This window comes from Phyllobates terribilis, unplaced genomic scaffold (assembly GCF_046119375.1).
Source record: "Phyllobates terribilis strain yellow unplaced genomic scaffold, ASM4611937v1 Scaffold_7__3_contigs__length_470593459, whole genome shotgun sequence".
Classification (NCBI taxonomy): Eukaryota; Metazoa; Chordata; class Amphibia; order Anura; family Dendrobatidae; genus Phyllobates; species Phyllobates terribilis.
In genome coordinates this window covers 44,512,644-44,528,971 of record NW_027362767.1, presented here as the reverse complement: position 1 = coordinate 44,528,971, position 16,328 = coordinate 44,512,644, and the positions used below count along the sequence as shown (strand labels likewise).

The following is a 16,328-nucleotide window of genomic DNA, read 5'->3' as shown; positions in this document are numbered from 1 at the left end:
GCGTACCACTAATAGTGGTAGACCACACAGCCCCCTCCAGACCTGTGAGTTGAGGGGCCTGGTGCCAGCACCACACTTTGTATCTGTATCCCTGATGCAGATACAGCTGAAAGCAATGGCTCCCTTCTCCTTCATTCTCCCCTGTGCGTCTGACGTCTTAGCGCATCAGGCGTGATGAGGTCACTACATCGTGCCCGCTCTGCAGAGCATTTTATTTTTTTCTATCAATGAGTACATTATGGGGCCAGTATTCTGTCTGCAAGGCTATGTGGGGGGTCAATATACTGTATGCAGGCAATTACTGTGTGGAGGGCTGTGTAGGGGCCATCATACTGTGTGGAGGGCTGTGTGGGGGCCATCATACTGTGTGGAGGGCTGTGTGGGGGCCATCATACTGTGTGGAGGGCTGTGTGGGGGCCATCATACTGTGTGGAGGGCTGTGTGGGGGCCATCATACTGTGTGGAGCACTGTTGTGTCACTGAGGGGTCATCATACTTTGCAGGGGCTACTGTAGGGTCATCTTACTATGCCTATGGAGCAGGGGTGGGCAATTAATTTTCCTGAGGGACCACGAGAGACCGTGACAGTTGTGGAGGGTCGAACCAATAGGCTGAAATAAATTTTGCTCAATATTAATAACATAGTAATTATAATTATATTAATATTAATTGTATCACTTAATATTGAGCAGAATAAAAGTATGCTGACATCCTCCTATATACCGTATGAGCTCCCCCATGTCCAGCCACAGACCCCCACAGCCTCCCCATGTCCAGCCACAGACCCCCATAGTCTGTCCATGACCAACTGAACATCTCATGCACGTGAAAAAAAAAAAAATACCACATATTCATCCCGCTCCCATTCCCCCGGCGTTGTGCCTCTGCTCCTGACAGTCTCCGATGCGCTGAAGGAATGAAATTGCATCAGTGACTACCAATGGAGTCAGTGGCTCAGCGTGGTCCGGATGGAGACGGCGAGCTAGTGGACACGGTGCGGTCCGTGGGCCACTGTTTCATACCTTTGGCTGTCTCGGTCCGAGGGGCCGGCTAGGACAGTCAGAGGACCAGATGTGGCCCGCGGGACGCATTTTGCCCAGGTCTTCTATGGAGGAATTCACTGTGGGAGTATCATACTGTACTTGCGGGGCACTTGACATCACACCCTCTTCATACCCCTCAAAAGTATCTTACTGCGTGGGAACACTATTTATAAGGGCTACAAAAGTTTTGAGATATGCTCTTCTGTATCGCTGCTGAATATTAGGGGTGGGGTGGGGTGGCCCCCTTCTACTATGCCCAATCCCCCCCCCCCCCCAACTTCTCCCCCCCCCCCCCCCACACACACACACACACGTAGGACTTCTGCTACGGGGCCGCATGATTTTTATGTACGCTCCTGAAGCCAGGGCTCAATATGTGCTTTGCTGTTTCCATTGCACCCTCACAATATATTGAAATAAAAACGCAAACACACAACAGTGTTACAAAACCTTGTATTAATCATCTCCCTTCACTTCCATAGAATGCCGATATGAAATATAGCAGTGATCTGTAATAACATGGGAGGAAACGAGTAATAAATACATTGTAGCAAGTTGAAATAACATGGGTATTTTCACCGTTCACAACATCTGAAAACTGTACACTGGCAAAGAACAGCATTTTTATTTTTTTTTCTTCTTATATCTTGTAAGATTAAATACATGTAACCAACGTGCTAATTTCATAAAAGACAAAACGTTTAAAAAATATGCATTGCATGGCAACATTTAAACTAGCCAAAAATATTTTTGTGCACTAATTTTATACAAGGAAGGAAAATCGGGTAAAGACAAATTAAAAAAAAAAAAATACACACAAAATAAAACAAAAAACTGTTTGCATGCATTTTACAACAGAGGTATGCCTGGTTTTAGCATGCAAAAATATATATTTAATTTTTTTTTTTTTTTTTACATTTTTCACTTTTTTTTACGAGGAGGCTTAGAATATACATAAATACACACGATTTATATTAATACGGGAGGAAAAATTTTGCTCAATACTATTAACAATCTTAATTTTTCTCTGTATTCCTCCCAGAGGAATTTACACATATCATCCGTTAACCTGCTGGCTGTCCGGAGAGGCCGCTAATGCGACGCCGCGCGGGCCTTTTAGGCAACCGAAGGGGTTACGTAAAGAAATACAAAAAAATAAAACTCACTTTGCAATCTGTAATGATTTATATAAAATTAACTTTAGTGTTACTACAGCTGTGTGCAATTTTATAATTTTTGCATGATTATACTTAGGCACATTCAAAGAAAAAGCCTCAGTTGGGTTCATCGTAGTATGATTATCACACTAGAGAACGCTGCCGCTATCCTCCATGTTGGCAGAGCTTGGAGATGGGTGCTCTTCTGTGGCACACAAGCAAATAAGGCTGCACTTGGTCAGTGCCAAAAGGCCGCTGAAGGTCAGGAGGCCAACGCCTATTTTGAAACCAGCTCTGCTGGCTAGATTGGCAATTCCATACATACAGAGCGCCTGCTGCCATCACATGTACGTATTGGCAATCCCTTTACGATCTAAACAAATATTGGCAGCACTTAGCCCCATAATGCTGCTAGGCACCAGTGCCTCAACAATATACATCTGACCCAAATAATGACCACCCCTTCTGTGTGCGGAAAGGATTGCCCTTTAAAACCTCACTCCAGGTCCACTCAGACTTGGACCAAAGGTAGTCAATTTTGGGTGCTTCCAGAGTGCCCTCTAAAGGGGCTTTTAGGATGTGCAAAAACCCATTGGTCACTGACTAGGTACTCTCAGAATAATTGCAGGAATACAGATCATAGTACCTTGACCATAAAAAGATTACAATGGGGTACTGGGGGCAAGAGTTATGGACTTTGACTATAGAGTGTGCCCAAAGCAGAATTTATACCAGTCCGGGCCAGGCAAAGACACATTTGAGAATGCCGAGATAAACCTACTCTCTATTCTGATCTGATATTCTGGAATGAAATATATATATATATAGATTTATAGATATTTGGTACGGATAATAAGACCAAAGCACTTTCTGAATCCCCTTCCAGCATTTTAAGGCACACTAACCCTATGGTTAGGCATCCCCATCAAATATATCCCAAAAAGTTTTAGCGCTATATGGATTATAGAGTTGAAAAAAAGTTAAGGAAAACTTTAAACACAGGGCTAAACTTTCGGTTGTCCGTGTGTGACTGGGTTGAAAGACTCTTTTTTCTGAAATTATGAAAAGAGAAGGCTTCATTAGATCAGACATCAACTTACAGGGTTGCTACCTATAGATAAAACTAGGGACACACTATTCTTCTTTCTGGAGGAAAGCACATTTACATACCTTTCCAGGGGAACATTGCTACACTGGTTTATTCTCCGCAAGGAGAAATAGTACATCCCAAGAATATACATTTTTCTATATATGATAACACTGAGGTTAGTGGCCTTTTGAATATTATATATAATCAATCATTGCTAATGCCCTTAGATAGAGAGCAACTTTTAAATAGTTTACTAAAACTTGCACATTGGGGGTTCTCTGGGGATTTAAATGTCGATGGTCTGTCCTTAGAATAACCTACCAATGTTCAATCATTTTAATAAGGATTTCGCTCTTGCACAAGCACTGTAGACCCCTGGTGGTCTTGGCCAGCAGAGACCCAGGCGTCGCATCCCCCCCAACTAAACATTGATGGTCTTAGCTAAACGATAGAGCATCAATATTTAAAGACTCCAGAGAACACCCTTTAGTTTTTTTTCTGGAAGATGAAAAACATAATGACTTCTGTTTAAGGGTATGTGCAGAAAAATCTGCTGCAAATACTCAAAGTGTTGGCAGGACAAAACGCTGTTCTTTGTTTGACGCTTATTATTCTAATTTGTCTGAATGAGTGAAAAACGCTGCAGAAATGCTGAAGGAATTGACCTGCTGCAGATTTAAAAAACAAAAACAAAACACACACTTTGATGGTTCAAATCTGCCCGGAAAAAATAAGCAGCGTTTTTCATGAGATTTCAGAAGTCTCATTTCTTATTCTGGTACTGTAAAGTGTTTTTTCCTTACGTTTTACAAAGGTAAAAAATGCTGCACAACGTGTGAACAAGCCCTAATACTTACCAATAAGCCTCATTAAATTCCAGAAGACGAGCAAGCAGCACAATTTTAAGGATAAAACCACAGACATTTTGAAACAAGGATGAATAATCATGCAACCAGTTGTGTTTTTTTTGCACGTTTCCCCATCATTTCCTACACCCTCAAAAACAAAAAATATATAGTTATATACAATTTTGTAGTTATAGTCTGTTATTAAATAGGATACTGGACCCTTGCCAAGCAGCAGCTTCTAAAATGGCACTGAAATGAGTAGTAAATTCCTTGGCATTCTGGTTTGGCTTAAATATATTGTTCTACAACATATTCAGAAACCTACTTGGAGTAAACTAGTTGTGTTACATAAAAAAAAAAATTTAAAGAAAGCATAAAAAAAACACAATCACAATATACACAGTGGAAGATGAGCAAAGTTTAACAAAAACACTGTTTGCCATTGCTCTGAAGGCCACTAGGGGGCAGTTTTTTTCATTCCCTAGCAGTCTAGGGGTAGAATACTATTATAATACTGTAGTGTATATAGATCACTTGCGTAGTCAGGTTTTCATTACAAAATAAATGTTAAAGAAAAGAAAAAATACCAAAAGAAAAAAAAAAAAAAAACAGCGCGTTTTGCCTACAGACAAATTAAGATAAAATGACAAGCAAAAAAACAAACAAAACAATTTTATACAAGCAGCAACATCTATTAAAAATGTTTTTTTTTTTTTGGTACATCTGAGAACACTTTTCTTTGTTTAACAAACCACTATGGATATAAAGCACCAGAGATAAGGCAAAAACGTTTCCTATAAAGTATCTTTAAAAAAGCCAGCGTAGATGATATAGCACTATAACAGCTTAGCTTTAAAAAAAAAAAAAAAAAAAAAAAGTATAAAGAAATAAAGGCACTGCCACTTTAAATAGACTCTAGCGCCTCCAGCACATTTATGTTATAAATAATTCACGCCTTTTTTAGTTTTTGTTTTTTTTTAACCTGCAGTCAATACAGGACCTCTGGGAATAAAAATAGACTTTCCATTTCGCTGCTAGTAAAATGAATAAATCTGATATGACGTGTAGTAATATAGATCTATATATTTTTATACTTTTCTTAACACTGACCAGAAAAAAAAAAAAAAAAAAAACACAAATGTTTCTATAAAAGCTATTCATACATTTTATATGAAAAAAAAAACAAAACACAACCACTGTGTGGCAATTATGCAAAAATTGTATGGTTACCAGCCATAGGAAAAGATAAAAGAATTAAGTTGTACAAAAATACTTCCGCTTCTTTCTAAAAACAGCGCCACGCCTGTCTACAGGTTGTATATAGTATTGCAACTCAGGCCTATTCACTTCAAAAAGGAGCTGGACTGTAATACCAGGCACAACCCCATAGACAGGTGTTGTGTTTCTGGAAGACAGAAGCAATGTTTTTCTAATCTTGTACAATCCCTTTAAGTAATATCATAATTATCGGAGAACCGCTGCTGGTCATGAACAGGAAGGGTAGACCTATAGAATTATATTCATTTCCCCAGATGGATCGCAAAGGAGGTTAAGCACCGTTTTCCTGTCCTTTCGGTATGTGTATTTGGCGCAATATATCCACATAATAAATTTTTTTTTTAGAGGGGGGGGGGGGGAGAGAGATGGGTAAAAGGTAAAAAAAACAATAATTTGCCCATAGCAGCCAATCAGAGCTTAGCTTTCATTTTTCCAGAGCAGTTTAAGAAATGGAAGTAGACTTCTGATTGGTTGCTATGGGCAACAAAGACCATTTTTACTGTTAGGCCTCAATGATCAAAACTGCCTAACAGTAAAAATGGTCTTTGTTGCCCATAGCAACCAATCAGAAGTCTGCTTCCATTTCTTAAACTGCTCTGGAAAAATGAAAGCTAAGCTCTGATTGGCCTAAGCAGTGAACTTGGCAGTGTAACCCATAGCAGCCAATCATAGTTTTACTTTCATTACGAAATTTGTCCTGGAAAAAATGGCAGCTGAACTTTTTTTGCTATGGCCAGCATAGGCAGTTTTATTGGCCAAGCCTCATTTATCAAGACTGTCTAACATCTCCCATTAAAACCAATCATAGACCAGCTTTCATTTTTCTAGAGCAGATTCAAAAATGAAAGCCAAGCACTGATTAGTTGCTATGGTCAACAAGGCTAGTTTTACTGCTAAGGCCTCAATTAATGGTCTTTGTTGCACGTAGCAACCAATAAGATGTCAGCTTTAATTTTTCCAGGGCAGTTTAAGAAATGAAAGCAGAGATCTGACTGCTTTCTATGGGCAACAAAGGCAGGCTTACTGTTTGATAGTTTTGATAAATGAGGCCCTGATACCTCCTGTATTATTTATTAATCAGACCGTCGCAAAATACTTGTAGGAGAGGAGAACAGACTATTGCTGCAACCTGTGCAGATGCCAAGGGGTCCTAGAGTTAAGGGGTCCTAGAGTTAAGGGGTCCTAGAGTTAAGGGGTCCTAGAGTTAAGGGGTCCTAGAGTTAAGGGGTCCTAGAGTTAAGGGGTCCTAGAGTTAAGGGGTCCTAGAGTTAAGGGGTCCTAGAGTTAAGGGGTCCTAGAGTTAAGGGGTCCTAGAGTTAAGGGGTCCTAGAGTTAAGGGGTCCGCAGCCACCTCCATAGCAGCTCCCGTCACAGACACATTTAGGAGCTCCTGGACTGCAATGGGCCCAAAGAGGTATTTTACTCATACATATCACTAAGTAGAGGTCCATGATGGATCGAAGTCAAGTGGAGGGGAAAACAAAAAAGGGGTTAATCGATCGGGACCACCAGAACGCTGTAACATGAAGGATTCCACAATGGACCTTCAGAGACGCATCATGGGAAAATGACCTCCTAGGAAAAAAAACAAAAAAACTACCCATATAGGACAGCAATTCTCTTTCATATCTAGAAATTAAATATAAAATACTATTGTGCCTGTTTAGAGGGTTTTCCCCAAATACTTTTATAACTTGCCATAAAATGTCAATGATTAAAAAAAGGCACAACAATTGGGACTCCCACCATCCCTCAATTGGGTCATTTCTGATCCTAAGTGGATGATGACTATTAGAAAAAATATAAAAAAAATACATGGCATTCCTGCACTAAAATATAGCATCGGGGCAATATTTACATTATGCAGTATGACCTTGATCGGTGGGTGCCAGATGTGACAGTTCTGTTCACAAGGCCGATTCTTCATACAGAAATTGAAAAGTCTGCTAATATTTGCAATAGAATCCCTGGCCATTTGTTGTGCTGCAAAACTGTATGTATATTAGCCCCGTTCAATAGGGCTTAGCTGAGTGTGGCTACCAAGAGGGTTTTTGTGAATACTCCAGGTGAACATACTTTTAGGGGGCGATAAAAAAAATTTCCAAAAAAAAATTCTATTATAGCCAAAAAAAAAAAAACACAACTTAATTTCCCTAATTCTGTCAAAAATGGAATTAAAGTTTGAATAATACATGGATATAGCTCGTAACACTGAGTATGTGCCAACAGCACCAGTTGTAGGTGTCTTCTTATTTCACCTTCTTGTTTTTGTAGATTTCAGGTATGCGCATTTAGTTATAACGTTTTTTGAGAAGTTATTTTTTTCTGATAGGATGAAGTCCCAATTTTTGTAACAATACAAAAAAATGTATTGGACTGACAATATGGTGAAATAAAGAATGTATATTCTATAGTTAAATAAGTTCTTCCATCAGCTAGGTCTAATTAATAGCCATGCAATGGCATGGCATGATTATCTGTTCCTAGAAAGTCAGAAGCCAATAAACAGTCCCATGTGTTAATGAATTTGCTGCATTTGGGTGATATCATGCACACAGCCATATTAGATATTAATGTTGTATTGTGCCCACAGCCTGCTATAGGTTCAAACTGTACCACCATGACCCTTTAATTTTATAAGGGAGCCGCATGGGGTCTTTTTCCTCATGAATGCCATATGAATCTGTTAAAAAAAAGAAAAAAAAAATCATGGCATTTTCCAGTGCATGCCATTAGAAGCATTGCTCCTTGGGGGATGACTATGGTGCCTCTCAGAAGCTCCAGACGACCGGTTAGTGGACCTATAGCGCTGTGTGCATTGACCATTTTCTACTACATCGACAGTTTCAGTCTGGCTGTAGATGTACTGACATTTGGCCACTAAATGGGGAAATAATCCTTTGTACAAAACATTTGACCAATTAGGCTAATAATCACATTTTTCATGGCTAAGCTTGCCATTTTTGAAAAAATTACTATAAAAAAAAAAAAGTTTCTCTAAAAGAGTGGCCCAGTGAAGGAATGAGCAGGAGACTTTGGAATCCCCTGACCAGCCACTGGCATTTTAGCAGATGCAGTGGTGTTTATTGCAGCAATATTTGTTTTACTTTAGAGTACGTAATTAGTACTTTTTTTTTGCCTCTGGCAAATATATGTAAGAATCTCCATAAGCAGCACTAAAGTCCCATCAGCAGCATTTATTTCAAAACTACCAACAGCAGAATTGCCTTTTGCACTCCCTCAAAAAAAAAAAAAAAAAAAAAAAAAAGTAAAACCGAAAACAAAACTGCACAATAAAAACTTTGAAATGATACAATTCCAAATAAAGCAGAGGACGAGGATGCTGAGCAAAAAGTTTTTTTTTTCAGAAACAAAGATAAAAAAAAAAAAAGAAAAACCTAAAAAGAAAAAAAAACAACTCTGCTCTTTTCTTCTTTTCACTTTCCACTCACATTCCAAGACTTTCCATAAACATCCCAAGTCTTCACCCTTTACTTAATAATTGGCACCACAATGCTGCCCGTAGACATTAGAAGTTTGGCCCACAATTTTGTTTTTGTTTCAATTTTTTTTTTTAATTATTATTCTTAAAAGTGAATTGTTTGAAATGTTTTAAATTATTCTAATTATTTTTGCAAACAATATAGGTCAGTGGGGACACCAGCTATCCAAGAGTGGGCAGACTTTTTTCTGATGTCTATAGTAAGCTATATATAGGCCTATCTGACAAAAAAAAAAAAAAAACACTAATGGCCCTTGGGGACCCAAGAGCCAGATTCAAAACCTTGAAGACACTTTCTATTTCCATAAGAAAATTTTGTCTCTTACATGACGCAAACCGGCTGCTATTAATAAAAAAAATCTATGACAATTAAGATACAGAAGGCATACCTGAAGAACCGATGTACCCTTAATAACATGTAAACATGAGTAATTTGTGTTTTTTTTTTTTTTTTTTCAAACTAAGGGGGAAAATGAATTCAAAATACAAATGTATCGAAAAAAAAATGCAACAGAACAAAAACTTCTTTCTTCCATGGTTTGGTCACATGTCCAGTCCGCAGCGATGGGTCAGACATGTTTTGTCCAGTGGCAGCAAAATTTCTTGCCGATCACATTTCATACGTTTCCCGCTCATAACAAGAAGCTTTTCATTCAGGAAACTGATCATATGGAAAAAGTTTATATTTTCACTTCACAGAATTACAAAATAGCCATTTTTTTCCTTTGCAAGCTCAGCTTATGCTTCCAACCCTCCGTCTTTTTACAATAACGGGGAAAAAACAAAAAAGGCAAAATTGTGTTTGGCGCATCCAGGGAAGAGAGTCAGCAAAACCCAACACTGGACCAGCAGTTCCGTGTGCTACGCCCAGCGCTGCCACGAAGTACCGTTTCGCATTAGATAGTGGATGTTTTGTCTACGCCATCTGCAAAAAAAAATGTATTGAGGGGAGTGAATGGTCAGAGGAAAGTTCAGGTTAACCTCATCATTGCTGCTGTGAAAGTTAGATGGGTAGCTAGAAAAGATAGCAAAATATTAGGTGGTGGCCACAATCCCACCCATAAATAGGGGAGATGGGCACGTTTTTGTGTAGACACTAAGATTACATGTATAAATTACCACCTGAGCTACAGAGTATTGCCAAATGGACATCATGGAACTCTCCAAAATCTCCAAGATGGAGGAAGCCCAGAACATGGAAGGTGGGAGTCACAGAGAGAATTGCCATAAAGGGGAGAGGCAGGGGAATTGCAGATCAGAGGCCGGGGTTACCAAGAAGAGGGCCGCACAAGGGGTCTCCGAGAGGAAGGCTGCCCAATGGTGGTGGGGAGGTGCAAAGGGATAGGCCGCATTGTGAGAGAGGGTGGGGGCGCAAAGAGAAATGCTGCATTAGAGGGTGAGCGGAAAGAAAAGCGGTGCATGGGGGCACAGAGAGAGGCCGAGTAGAATGGGGGGAGGGGGGAATAGAAGGTAAGGCCGCCTAACGATGGGGGGAGTGTAGATGGAGCAGTAGTGCCAAAGGGGGGAAAAAAAGCATAAGCAAGAAGAATGGGGTGGGGGGGAACAGAGAGACAATGGGGGCGCACAGGAAAAAAGGCCACCCAAAGGTGCCATGTATGGGGGGGGCTGGAAGGGAAAAAGAGAAAGTATGTGCAGGGGGGAAATGAAGAAAGAGAGGCCAAGTGGGATGGAGGGGGGGGGGGCGGGGTTGAGTGCACAGCAAGACCGCATGGGGTGGGGTGGGGTGAAGAAAGATGGCCTGTGCAGTTGTGGGGAGGGGGCGGACGACAGATACAAGGGGCCACGGGGAGAAAAGCCACACAAAAGGAGAGGGGCACAAAGAAAGTTCATACACTCTAATACACAGGAGATTTTTGGTCTGTAAAACTCTGTATTGGGAATATACACAGGGAATGCGCTCCTGTGCACTCACCACAAGGGTCCTCAGGTTTAAAGGTTTTTATATAGCCCATTTTGTGGATTATAATGGAGTGACCTTACTCCTAATTTCAGCCTTCCCATCCACACAAGTTTCCCTCTCCTTTCTGACTGCAGGGAATTATGTGACACACAATTGATCTCAGGCTGGAAAACTGCACCAGATTTACAAAATCAGCGCTCAGCGACGGCAATAAGTTGTGCGCGTCTCGCTCCTGCAGTCACACAGTGTACAGACATGTTGTTTTGCTGTTCCACCAGATCCTGCTTTGCAATAACCTCACATACCTCAGCCCACCGCAAAACTGACTTTGGCAGCTGCAGACTGACATTCTATCATTGGACCGCCTGAGCCCGAGCTTTCCTGCTGCAGGACTCCAAACAGCAGACTCCTCTGTAGTCTAAGTGCTGATTTCATTGGCTGGATTTACAAAGCAAAGCCAGAAAATAGACATTTTGTACAAGTATTACGTCTCGCAGACATTCCTCTTCTGGGCTGTCTCCTCCCCGGGTATTTTTAGCTGAGCTATATTTGCAATGCTTACCGCTCAGAGCATGCTCAGTCATACTGAGACACAGCGATTCCAGACGGTTATTGATATCGGGTTCAGTTGCTGGTATTGGAAAATCTGGAGGTGGAGAGACAAAAAAAAAAATTGACCCAATGTTTGAATTTTTAGAATTTCGGTCACACGATCAGACCCTCGTGGACGTGGAATCTGTTATTACGAGACCGTACCATGGAGATCTATATATATTTAAAAACCAACAGGTGCATTATTATTATATATATTTAAAAACCAACAGGTGCATAAGGACAAGGGCATTAAAAGGTGGAAAATCCAGAGCTGAACTTGTCATTTAACGTTCTCAAATGCCCAATTTGACAAATTTCTACCTGCTGCAAAACTGCGATTGCCAGGGCATGCTGGGAGCTGTAGCGCCACTGGTCTAATGCACCCTCAGAGTAGAAGGAAAAAAAAAAAAAATCACAAACCTAATTAGACAAAAAGTAAAATTCACACCAATTTACTCAATTGTTACCATTTGCTCTAATAAGAACACCAAGTTTATTTGCCTGCAGTCCTATGCACATACCAAAAAATACAATAAATGCAATAAAATCTGCAACAGAAATGAACATGCTGCAGATTTTATTTTTTTTAGATCCTTTGCTGAAAAATCTGCAACATGCAGATGGGATTTGCTAAAATCTATCCACATGCCTTATTCCATTCCATTTGGACGTACCCTTTTAAATTTAGGAGGTTCTATACCTAAATATATTTACAGAAGCCACCACTAGGGGGAGCTTCCCATATATATTGAATGTAATAATAAAACAGCATGCAATGAGCTCCCTCTAGTGGTGGCTGCAGGCAAGCAGAATTTTATAGTTTATCTCGGTCTATGCTGGAGATTTGGAGCAGTGTATCAGGAAAAAAAATGCAAGTCCTTAGGTAAGATATAGAAGCTAAGCATGCAGCACGCTTACCTGGCTGTTGAAACATAAGCATCGTCTGTGGGGAGGTATGGACAGGCAGTGAGCGCGTTCTTTGCACGGAGCTGTGAGATCGACTCGGCATACTATTACTCCCACCAGGGTTGGCAAACCACAGATTCTATTGGGAGAACCAAGTAGGAACCATTACTAATTAGATGGTACAATATGGGGTCAGGAACACTGCACAAAAGGCACCATGCCCAACTCTGGTACTTTTGTGGCAACTTATGGGTCAACCCATTGAAGAATACTACAGTCAATCACTCTCCAGCTTTAAATGGCTGATAACAGAAGACAACAGTGGCAATCTATTGCCAGCCCGAGTTTGAAATGGCTGATAACAGAGGACAATAAACTGCTATATAGCTTTTAATGAAAGCCCAATAGGCCACGTAGAGCGCTAGATAATAAGCGGGCACTATAAATAATGGACAGTATGGGATAGAACAGGGAATTTATTTTTGTATCTTAAAAATCTATGCTGATCCTAATTTTTTCAGGCAACACCTCTGAACCAACGTCGACCCCAGAAATAGATTTATTATAAGCCTTCTCTTCTTCCACATCTGTAGTTATAAGGAGCCTTTGTGAAATATGGTTTCTTAAAGGGCCAGAACCATTATTTAAGGATAAACTCCATACTTCCCACCTAAATGTACATTTTTTTCAGCTGGAGCTGGGTTTTTTTTTTTTTTTTGCACCTGGTCCGCTCCTGGTTTCACATCTTAAAATCTCTTTGCGGCCCCTTTGGTACCCCCTCTGCAGGGAACACAGGAAATGCCTGCAGTCTGTTCTCACTACTTTTTTTTTTATTTTTTTTTTTTTTTATTATTTCTTTAAAAGGATCCAGACATGTGGAAAAAATAGAACATGGTTAAGTAATCATGTGTCCGGGAGAGACAGCTCCTACTTATTTTATCGTGGTGTCGTAGGGTTTGTAATTTAGGTTCCAAAACAACGAGAGGGGAAAGAAAAAAACACTGATGTCACAAAAAAAAATTGTGAAAAATCTCTGAATATTTGGGGGAGGGGGGTGTGGAGTTAGGGCGGTCAACCTCATTTTATACACCGTGGATCACTGATGTAACTATAAAGGGGTCACATCCGGACCAATGCCCATGTAAACTTCCTAGGAGCATTGCATGGCTTAGAAGCCTCCTCACACTGTCACCCTCCACAAGGAGGAACGTTACCCTTTAGATCTCCTGCCATAAGACGCCAGTATTATAAGTAGCACGTGGCAGGTTGGGGCAGTTTTGCAGATTTTGCTTTAAAGTCCAGGAACGTCAAGTTACATCTCTTCCTCCAAGAATATGTTGCACCAAGGGTAGCGCTCTTTAGGGCCCCGTAGCGGTTGCACAAGTAACCTGCAGCAAAGTCTTAGCTGCCTACTAATATAAAACTCCAATAATCTGGCATCTTATGATGCAGAAATAGTTTTTATTATGGCGAGAACAAGAAGGCAGAGCCAGAATCAGCAAATTTGTTCCCATACAAAGTAGTGCATCTCTCCAATAATTTCCCCTTTAGCAGATGAACCCGTATATTCGGTGCACCAACCTGTCTCCCCTGCTTCAACAGTGCGGGATTGTTGGACGTTGTTCGCTGTGTTGCCCCCAGGAGGCTGCTTGGACCCAGCAAACCAAGCCGTGTGCTGGGAAGGTTCCTGGATGGGATCTGAAACTGCCGGGGGTTTCTTCTCGCCAATCCTGCACCCACAGATCCAGCTGTGGGCAATGAGTTGGACTGTCCAAACCCTCGGCTGCCAATGAAGACGTCAACGCTGGTCCTGGCAACGGGGACATTTAGAGATTTAGAACAAAATCAGAAACACAATAGAAAATTTTTATATCATTTTTAGAAATTGTAGCCACAGATGTAACACTGGTTACTTTATATAAATTACCTCTCTTCCAGAAGGAAAGAAAGTGTCTACTGACACCTATGGGTGGCCCTATAGAACAGATTTTTATTTTCTGCAGATAATGCTTTCTGGGAAAAAGTATGCAAATTGTCTTTATGACTTCCTATTCCAGTTACTCATCAGCGAGTAGAGAGGGCTCCTTCCAAGAGTTAATTATTGCAATGCTACAATTCCTTATTGTAGACGGGTCTTAACGCTGTTCATACTGAGCCTCCTAGTGCATGAGTATAAGTGCAAGGACTAGGGGGCTACAGTCACAGCAGAACGCCAGGAGTTAGCTGAGGTTCTGTGCACAATTGGGTGTCCAAACACTACAATGGCTGTCATTACCATGCAATACCTAGATGGATGCAACGTTAACGGGGTAATATGAAATTAGAAAAATGCATTCTTTTCTTCAAAAACAGTGCCAAATTGTGCCTGGTATTGTAGCTCAGCTCCATTAAAGTGAATGGTACAGAGCTGCGATACCACACACAACCCACACACACTGGTGGTGCTTTTTTTGGAAAAAGGCAGCTATATTTCTCAAATCTTGGATAACCCTTTTAAAAGGGGCTTGTATGAAGTTAGAAAAACATGGTTGCTTTCTTCCAGAAATGGTGCCACCTGTGTCTACAGGTTGTGTCTGGTATTGCACAACCTGTATAAAACACTTTGCCCCATGGAGCTCATCCTCAATGCACAATCTTCGGACAGGAGAGGTGAAGTTTCTGGGGTTAAAAGACAACAGGAACAACAACAACAAAAAAAAAAAAAGACAGATCTCACATATGGAGATTCAAGTACATAATGATTTGAATTTTAGGTGTACTTCCCCTTTAAAAGAAAAAAGTGATGGAGATTTACATTCCCCATGCTTGTGCTATGCAGCTGAAATTTCAATGCCTTGCTGCTGCTGCTGCAGCCTTGGGGAGGTGAGGAAACCCCTCATCCTTTTCCTAAAATAATACATCAATGTCATAAATTTTAATTGAAGTGATCAAGGCGAAAATGATCGGAGGCTTTTCCTGCGCAGAACTTCCCAATCCCCGACTTGCAAATTGCTGGCAGCGCACTAATGTATGCACAGGAATTTTTACTGCAAAATAAAAAAAAACAAACCCATAGCCTGCAGACAGAGATGGGTTTCCCAACAAGCTGATGAAATGCAGTCACTAAGGTAACTAGCACACGGGGGGATCTGAACCCAACCTACTTTCTCTGCTGCCGGTACCCAGCAACATCCAAGAGGGTTTTCCGTGGAAAAGACCTGTATAGCTTCTGTACTTGCTGTTTCCATGACAACAGTCTCTTCTTCTGTGTCTCCGTAAAGGCCTGTGCAAATACATCATTTTATCGGACTGCACCAGAATAAAACACTATGCAATGGAAAGCAACTGCAACATTGTATCAGACTTCCGCAACACAGATAGAATGTTTGAAAAATAGAACATCGCTGCAAATATGTATAGAAATTGTACTGCCGATGTAGCAGAGCAGAGTGTCCCAGCAAATTCATATATGATTTTCCTATAGGCAAATCTAATGAAGCAGCTTCCTTCCCTAAAAAAAGAATTTATGGATCCTTAGTAGGATTTTACCCTGCATTACTTGTGAGGTCATCTGTGGTTCAAAGATGTCTGTGGGGACCACCCGTCTTCCCAGCTGCCCGCAGATTAGCGCATGAGTGCTTGTGCATGCACCATTTGCCACATTCATCATTTGCATCCTCCCCACCACCTCAGTCACTTTTAGATTTTCATTTCGCGGTATTTTTCAAATTTTTTCAAAATGACACTTAGGGCAAAGTCACTAATGTCCCCACCCCGCTTTAATTTTTTTTCCGCTTTTTTAAAGCAAAGAGTCGTGTGATCTGCTAAAACGTTTCACGTGGCTAACGTCTGCTCAAATTTCTGTTGTGCAAAAAAAATACAAGGAGGATACAAGAGCACATTTGTGCATAACGTTTGCCACAAATAATAAAAGCAGCAAACATAGGGATTTAGAAAGAAAACAAAAAGCACACAATGGTTAACAGAGGAAAAAGAAGAAAAAAAAAACA

At 40.7% G+C, this 16,328-nt stretch overlaps 1 protein-coding gene across 2 annotated transcripts in view; it reads right to left on the bottom strand.

Moving 5' to 3' along the window:
• Positions 1 to 6,636: 6,636 nt before the first annotated feature.
• Positions 6,637 to 16,328, bottom strand: part of SAMD4A (sterile alpha motif domain containing 4A) — a 92,472-nt gene continuing 82,780 nt past the window's right edge. For both annotated transcript variants that reach the window (XM_073638463.1, XM_073638464.1), the window contains 5 exons: positions 15,483 to 15,601; positions 13,921 to 14,149; positions 12,352 to 12,478; positions 11,402 to 11,485; positions 6,637 to 9,843 (listed from right to left, as the gene is read on the bottom strand). In XM_073638463.1, the coding sequence (XP_073494564.1) occupies positions 9,815 to 9,843; positions 11,402 to 11,485; positions 12,352 to 12,478; positions 13,921 to 14,149; positions 15,483 to 15,601 (588 nt within the window). In that variant the 3' untranslated portion in view covers positions 6,637 to 9,814. The remainder of the gene's footprint in view (positions 9,844 to 11,401; positions 11,486 to 12,351; positions 12,479 to 13,920; positions 14,150 to 15,482; positions 15,602 to 16,328) is intronic.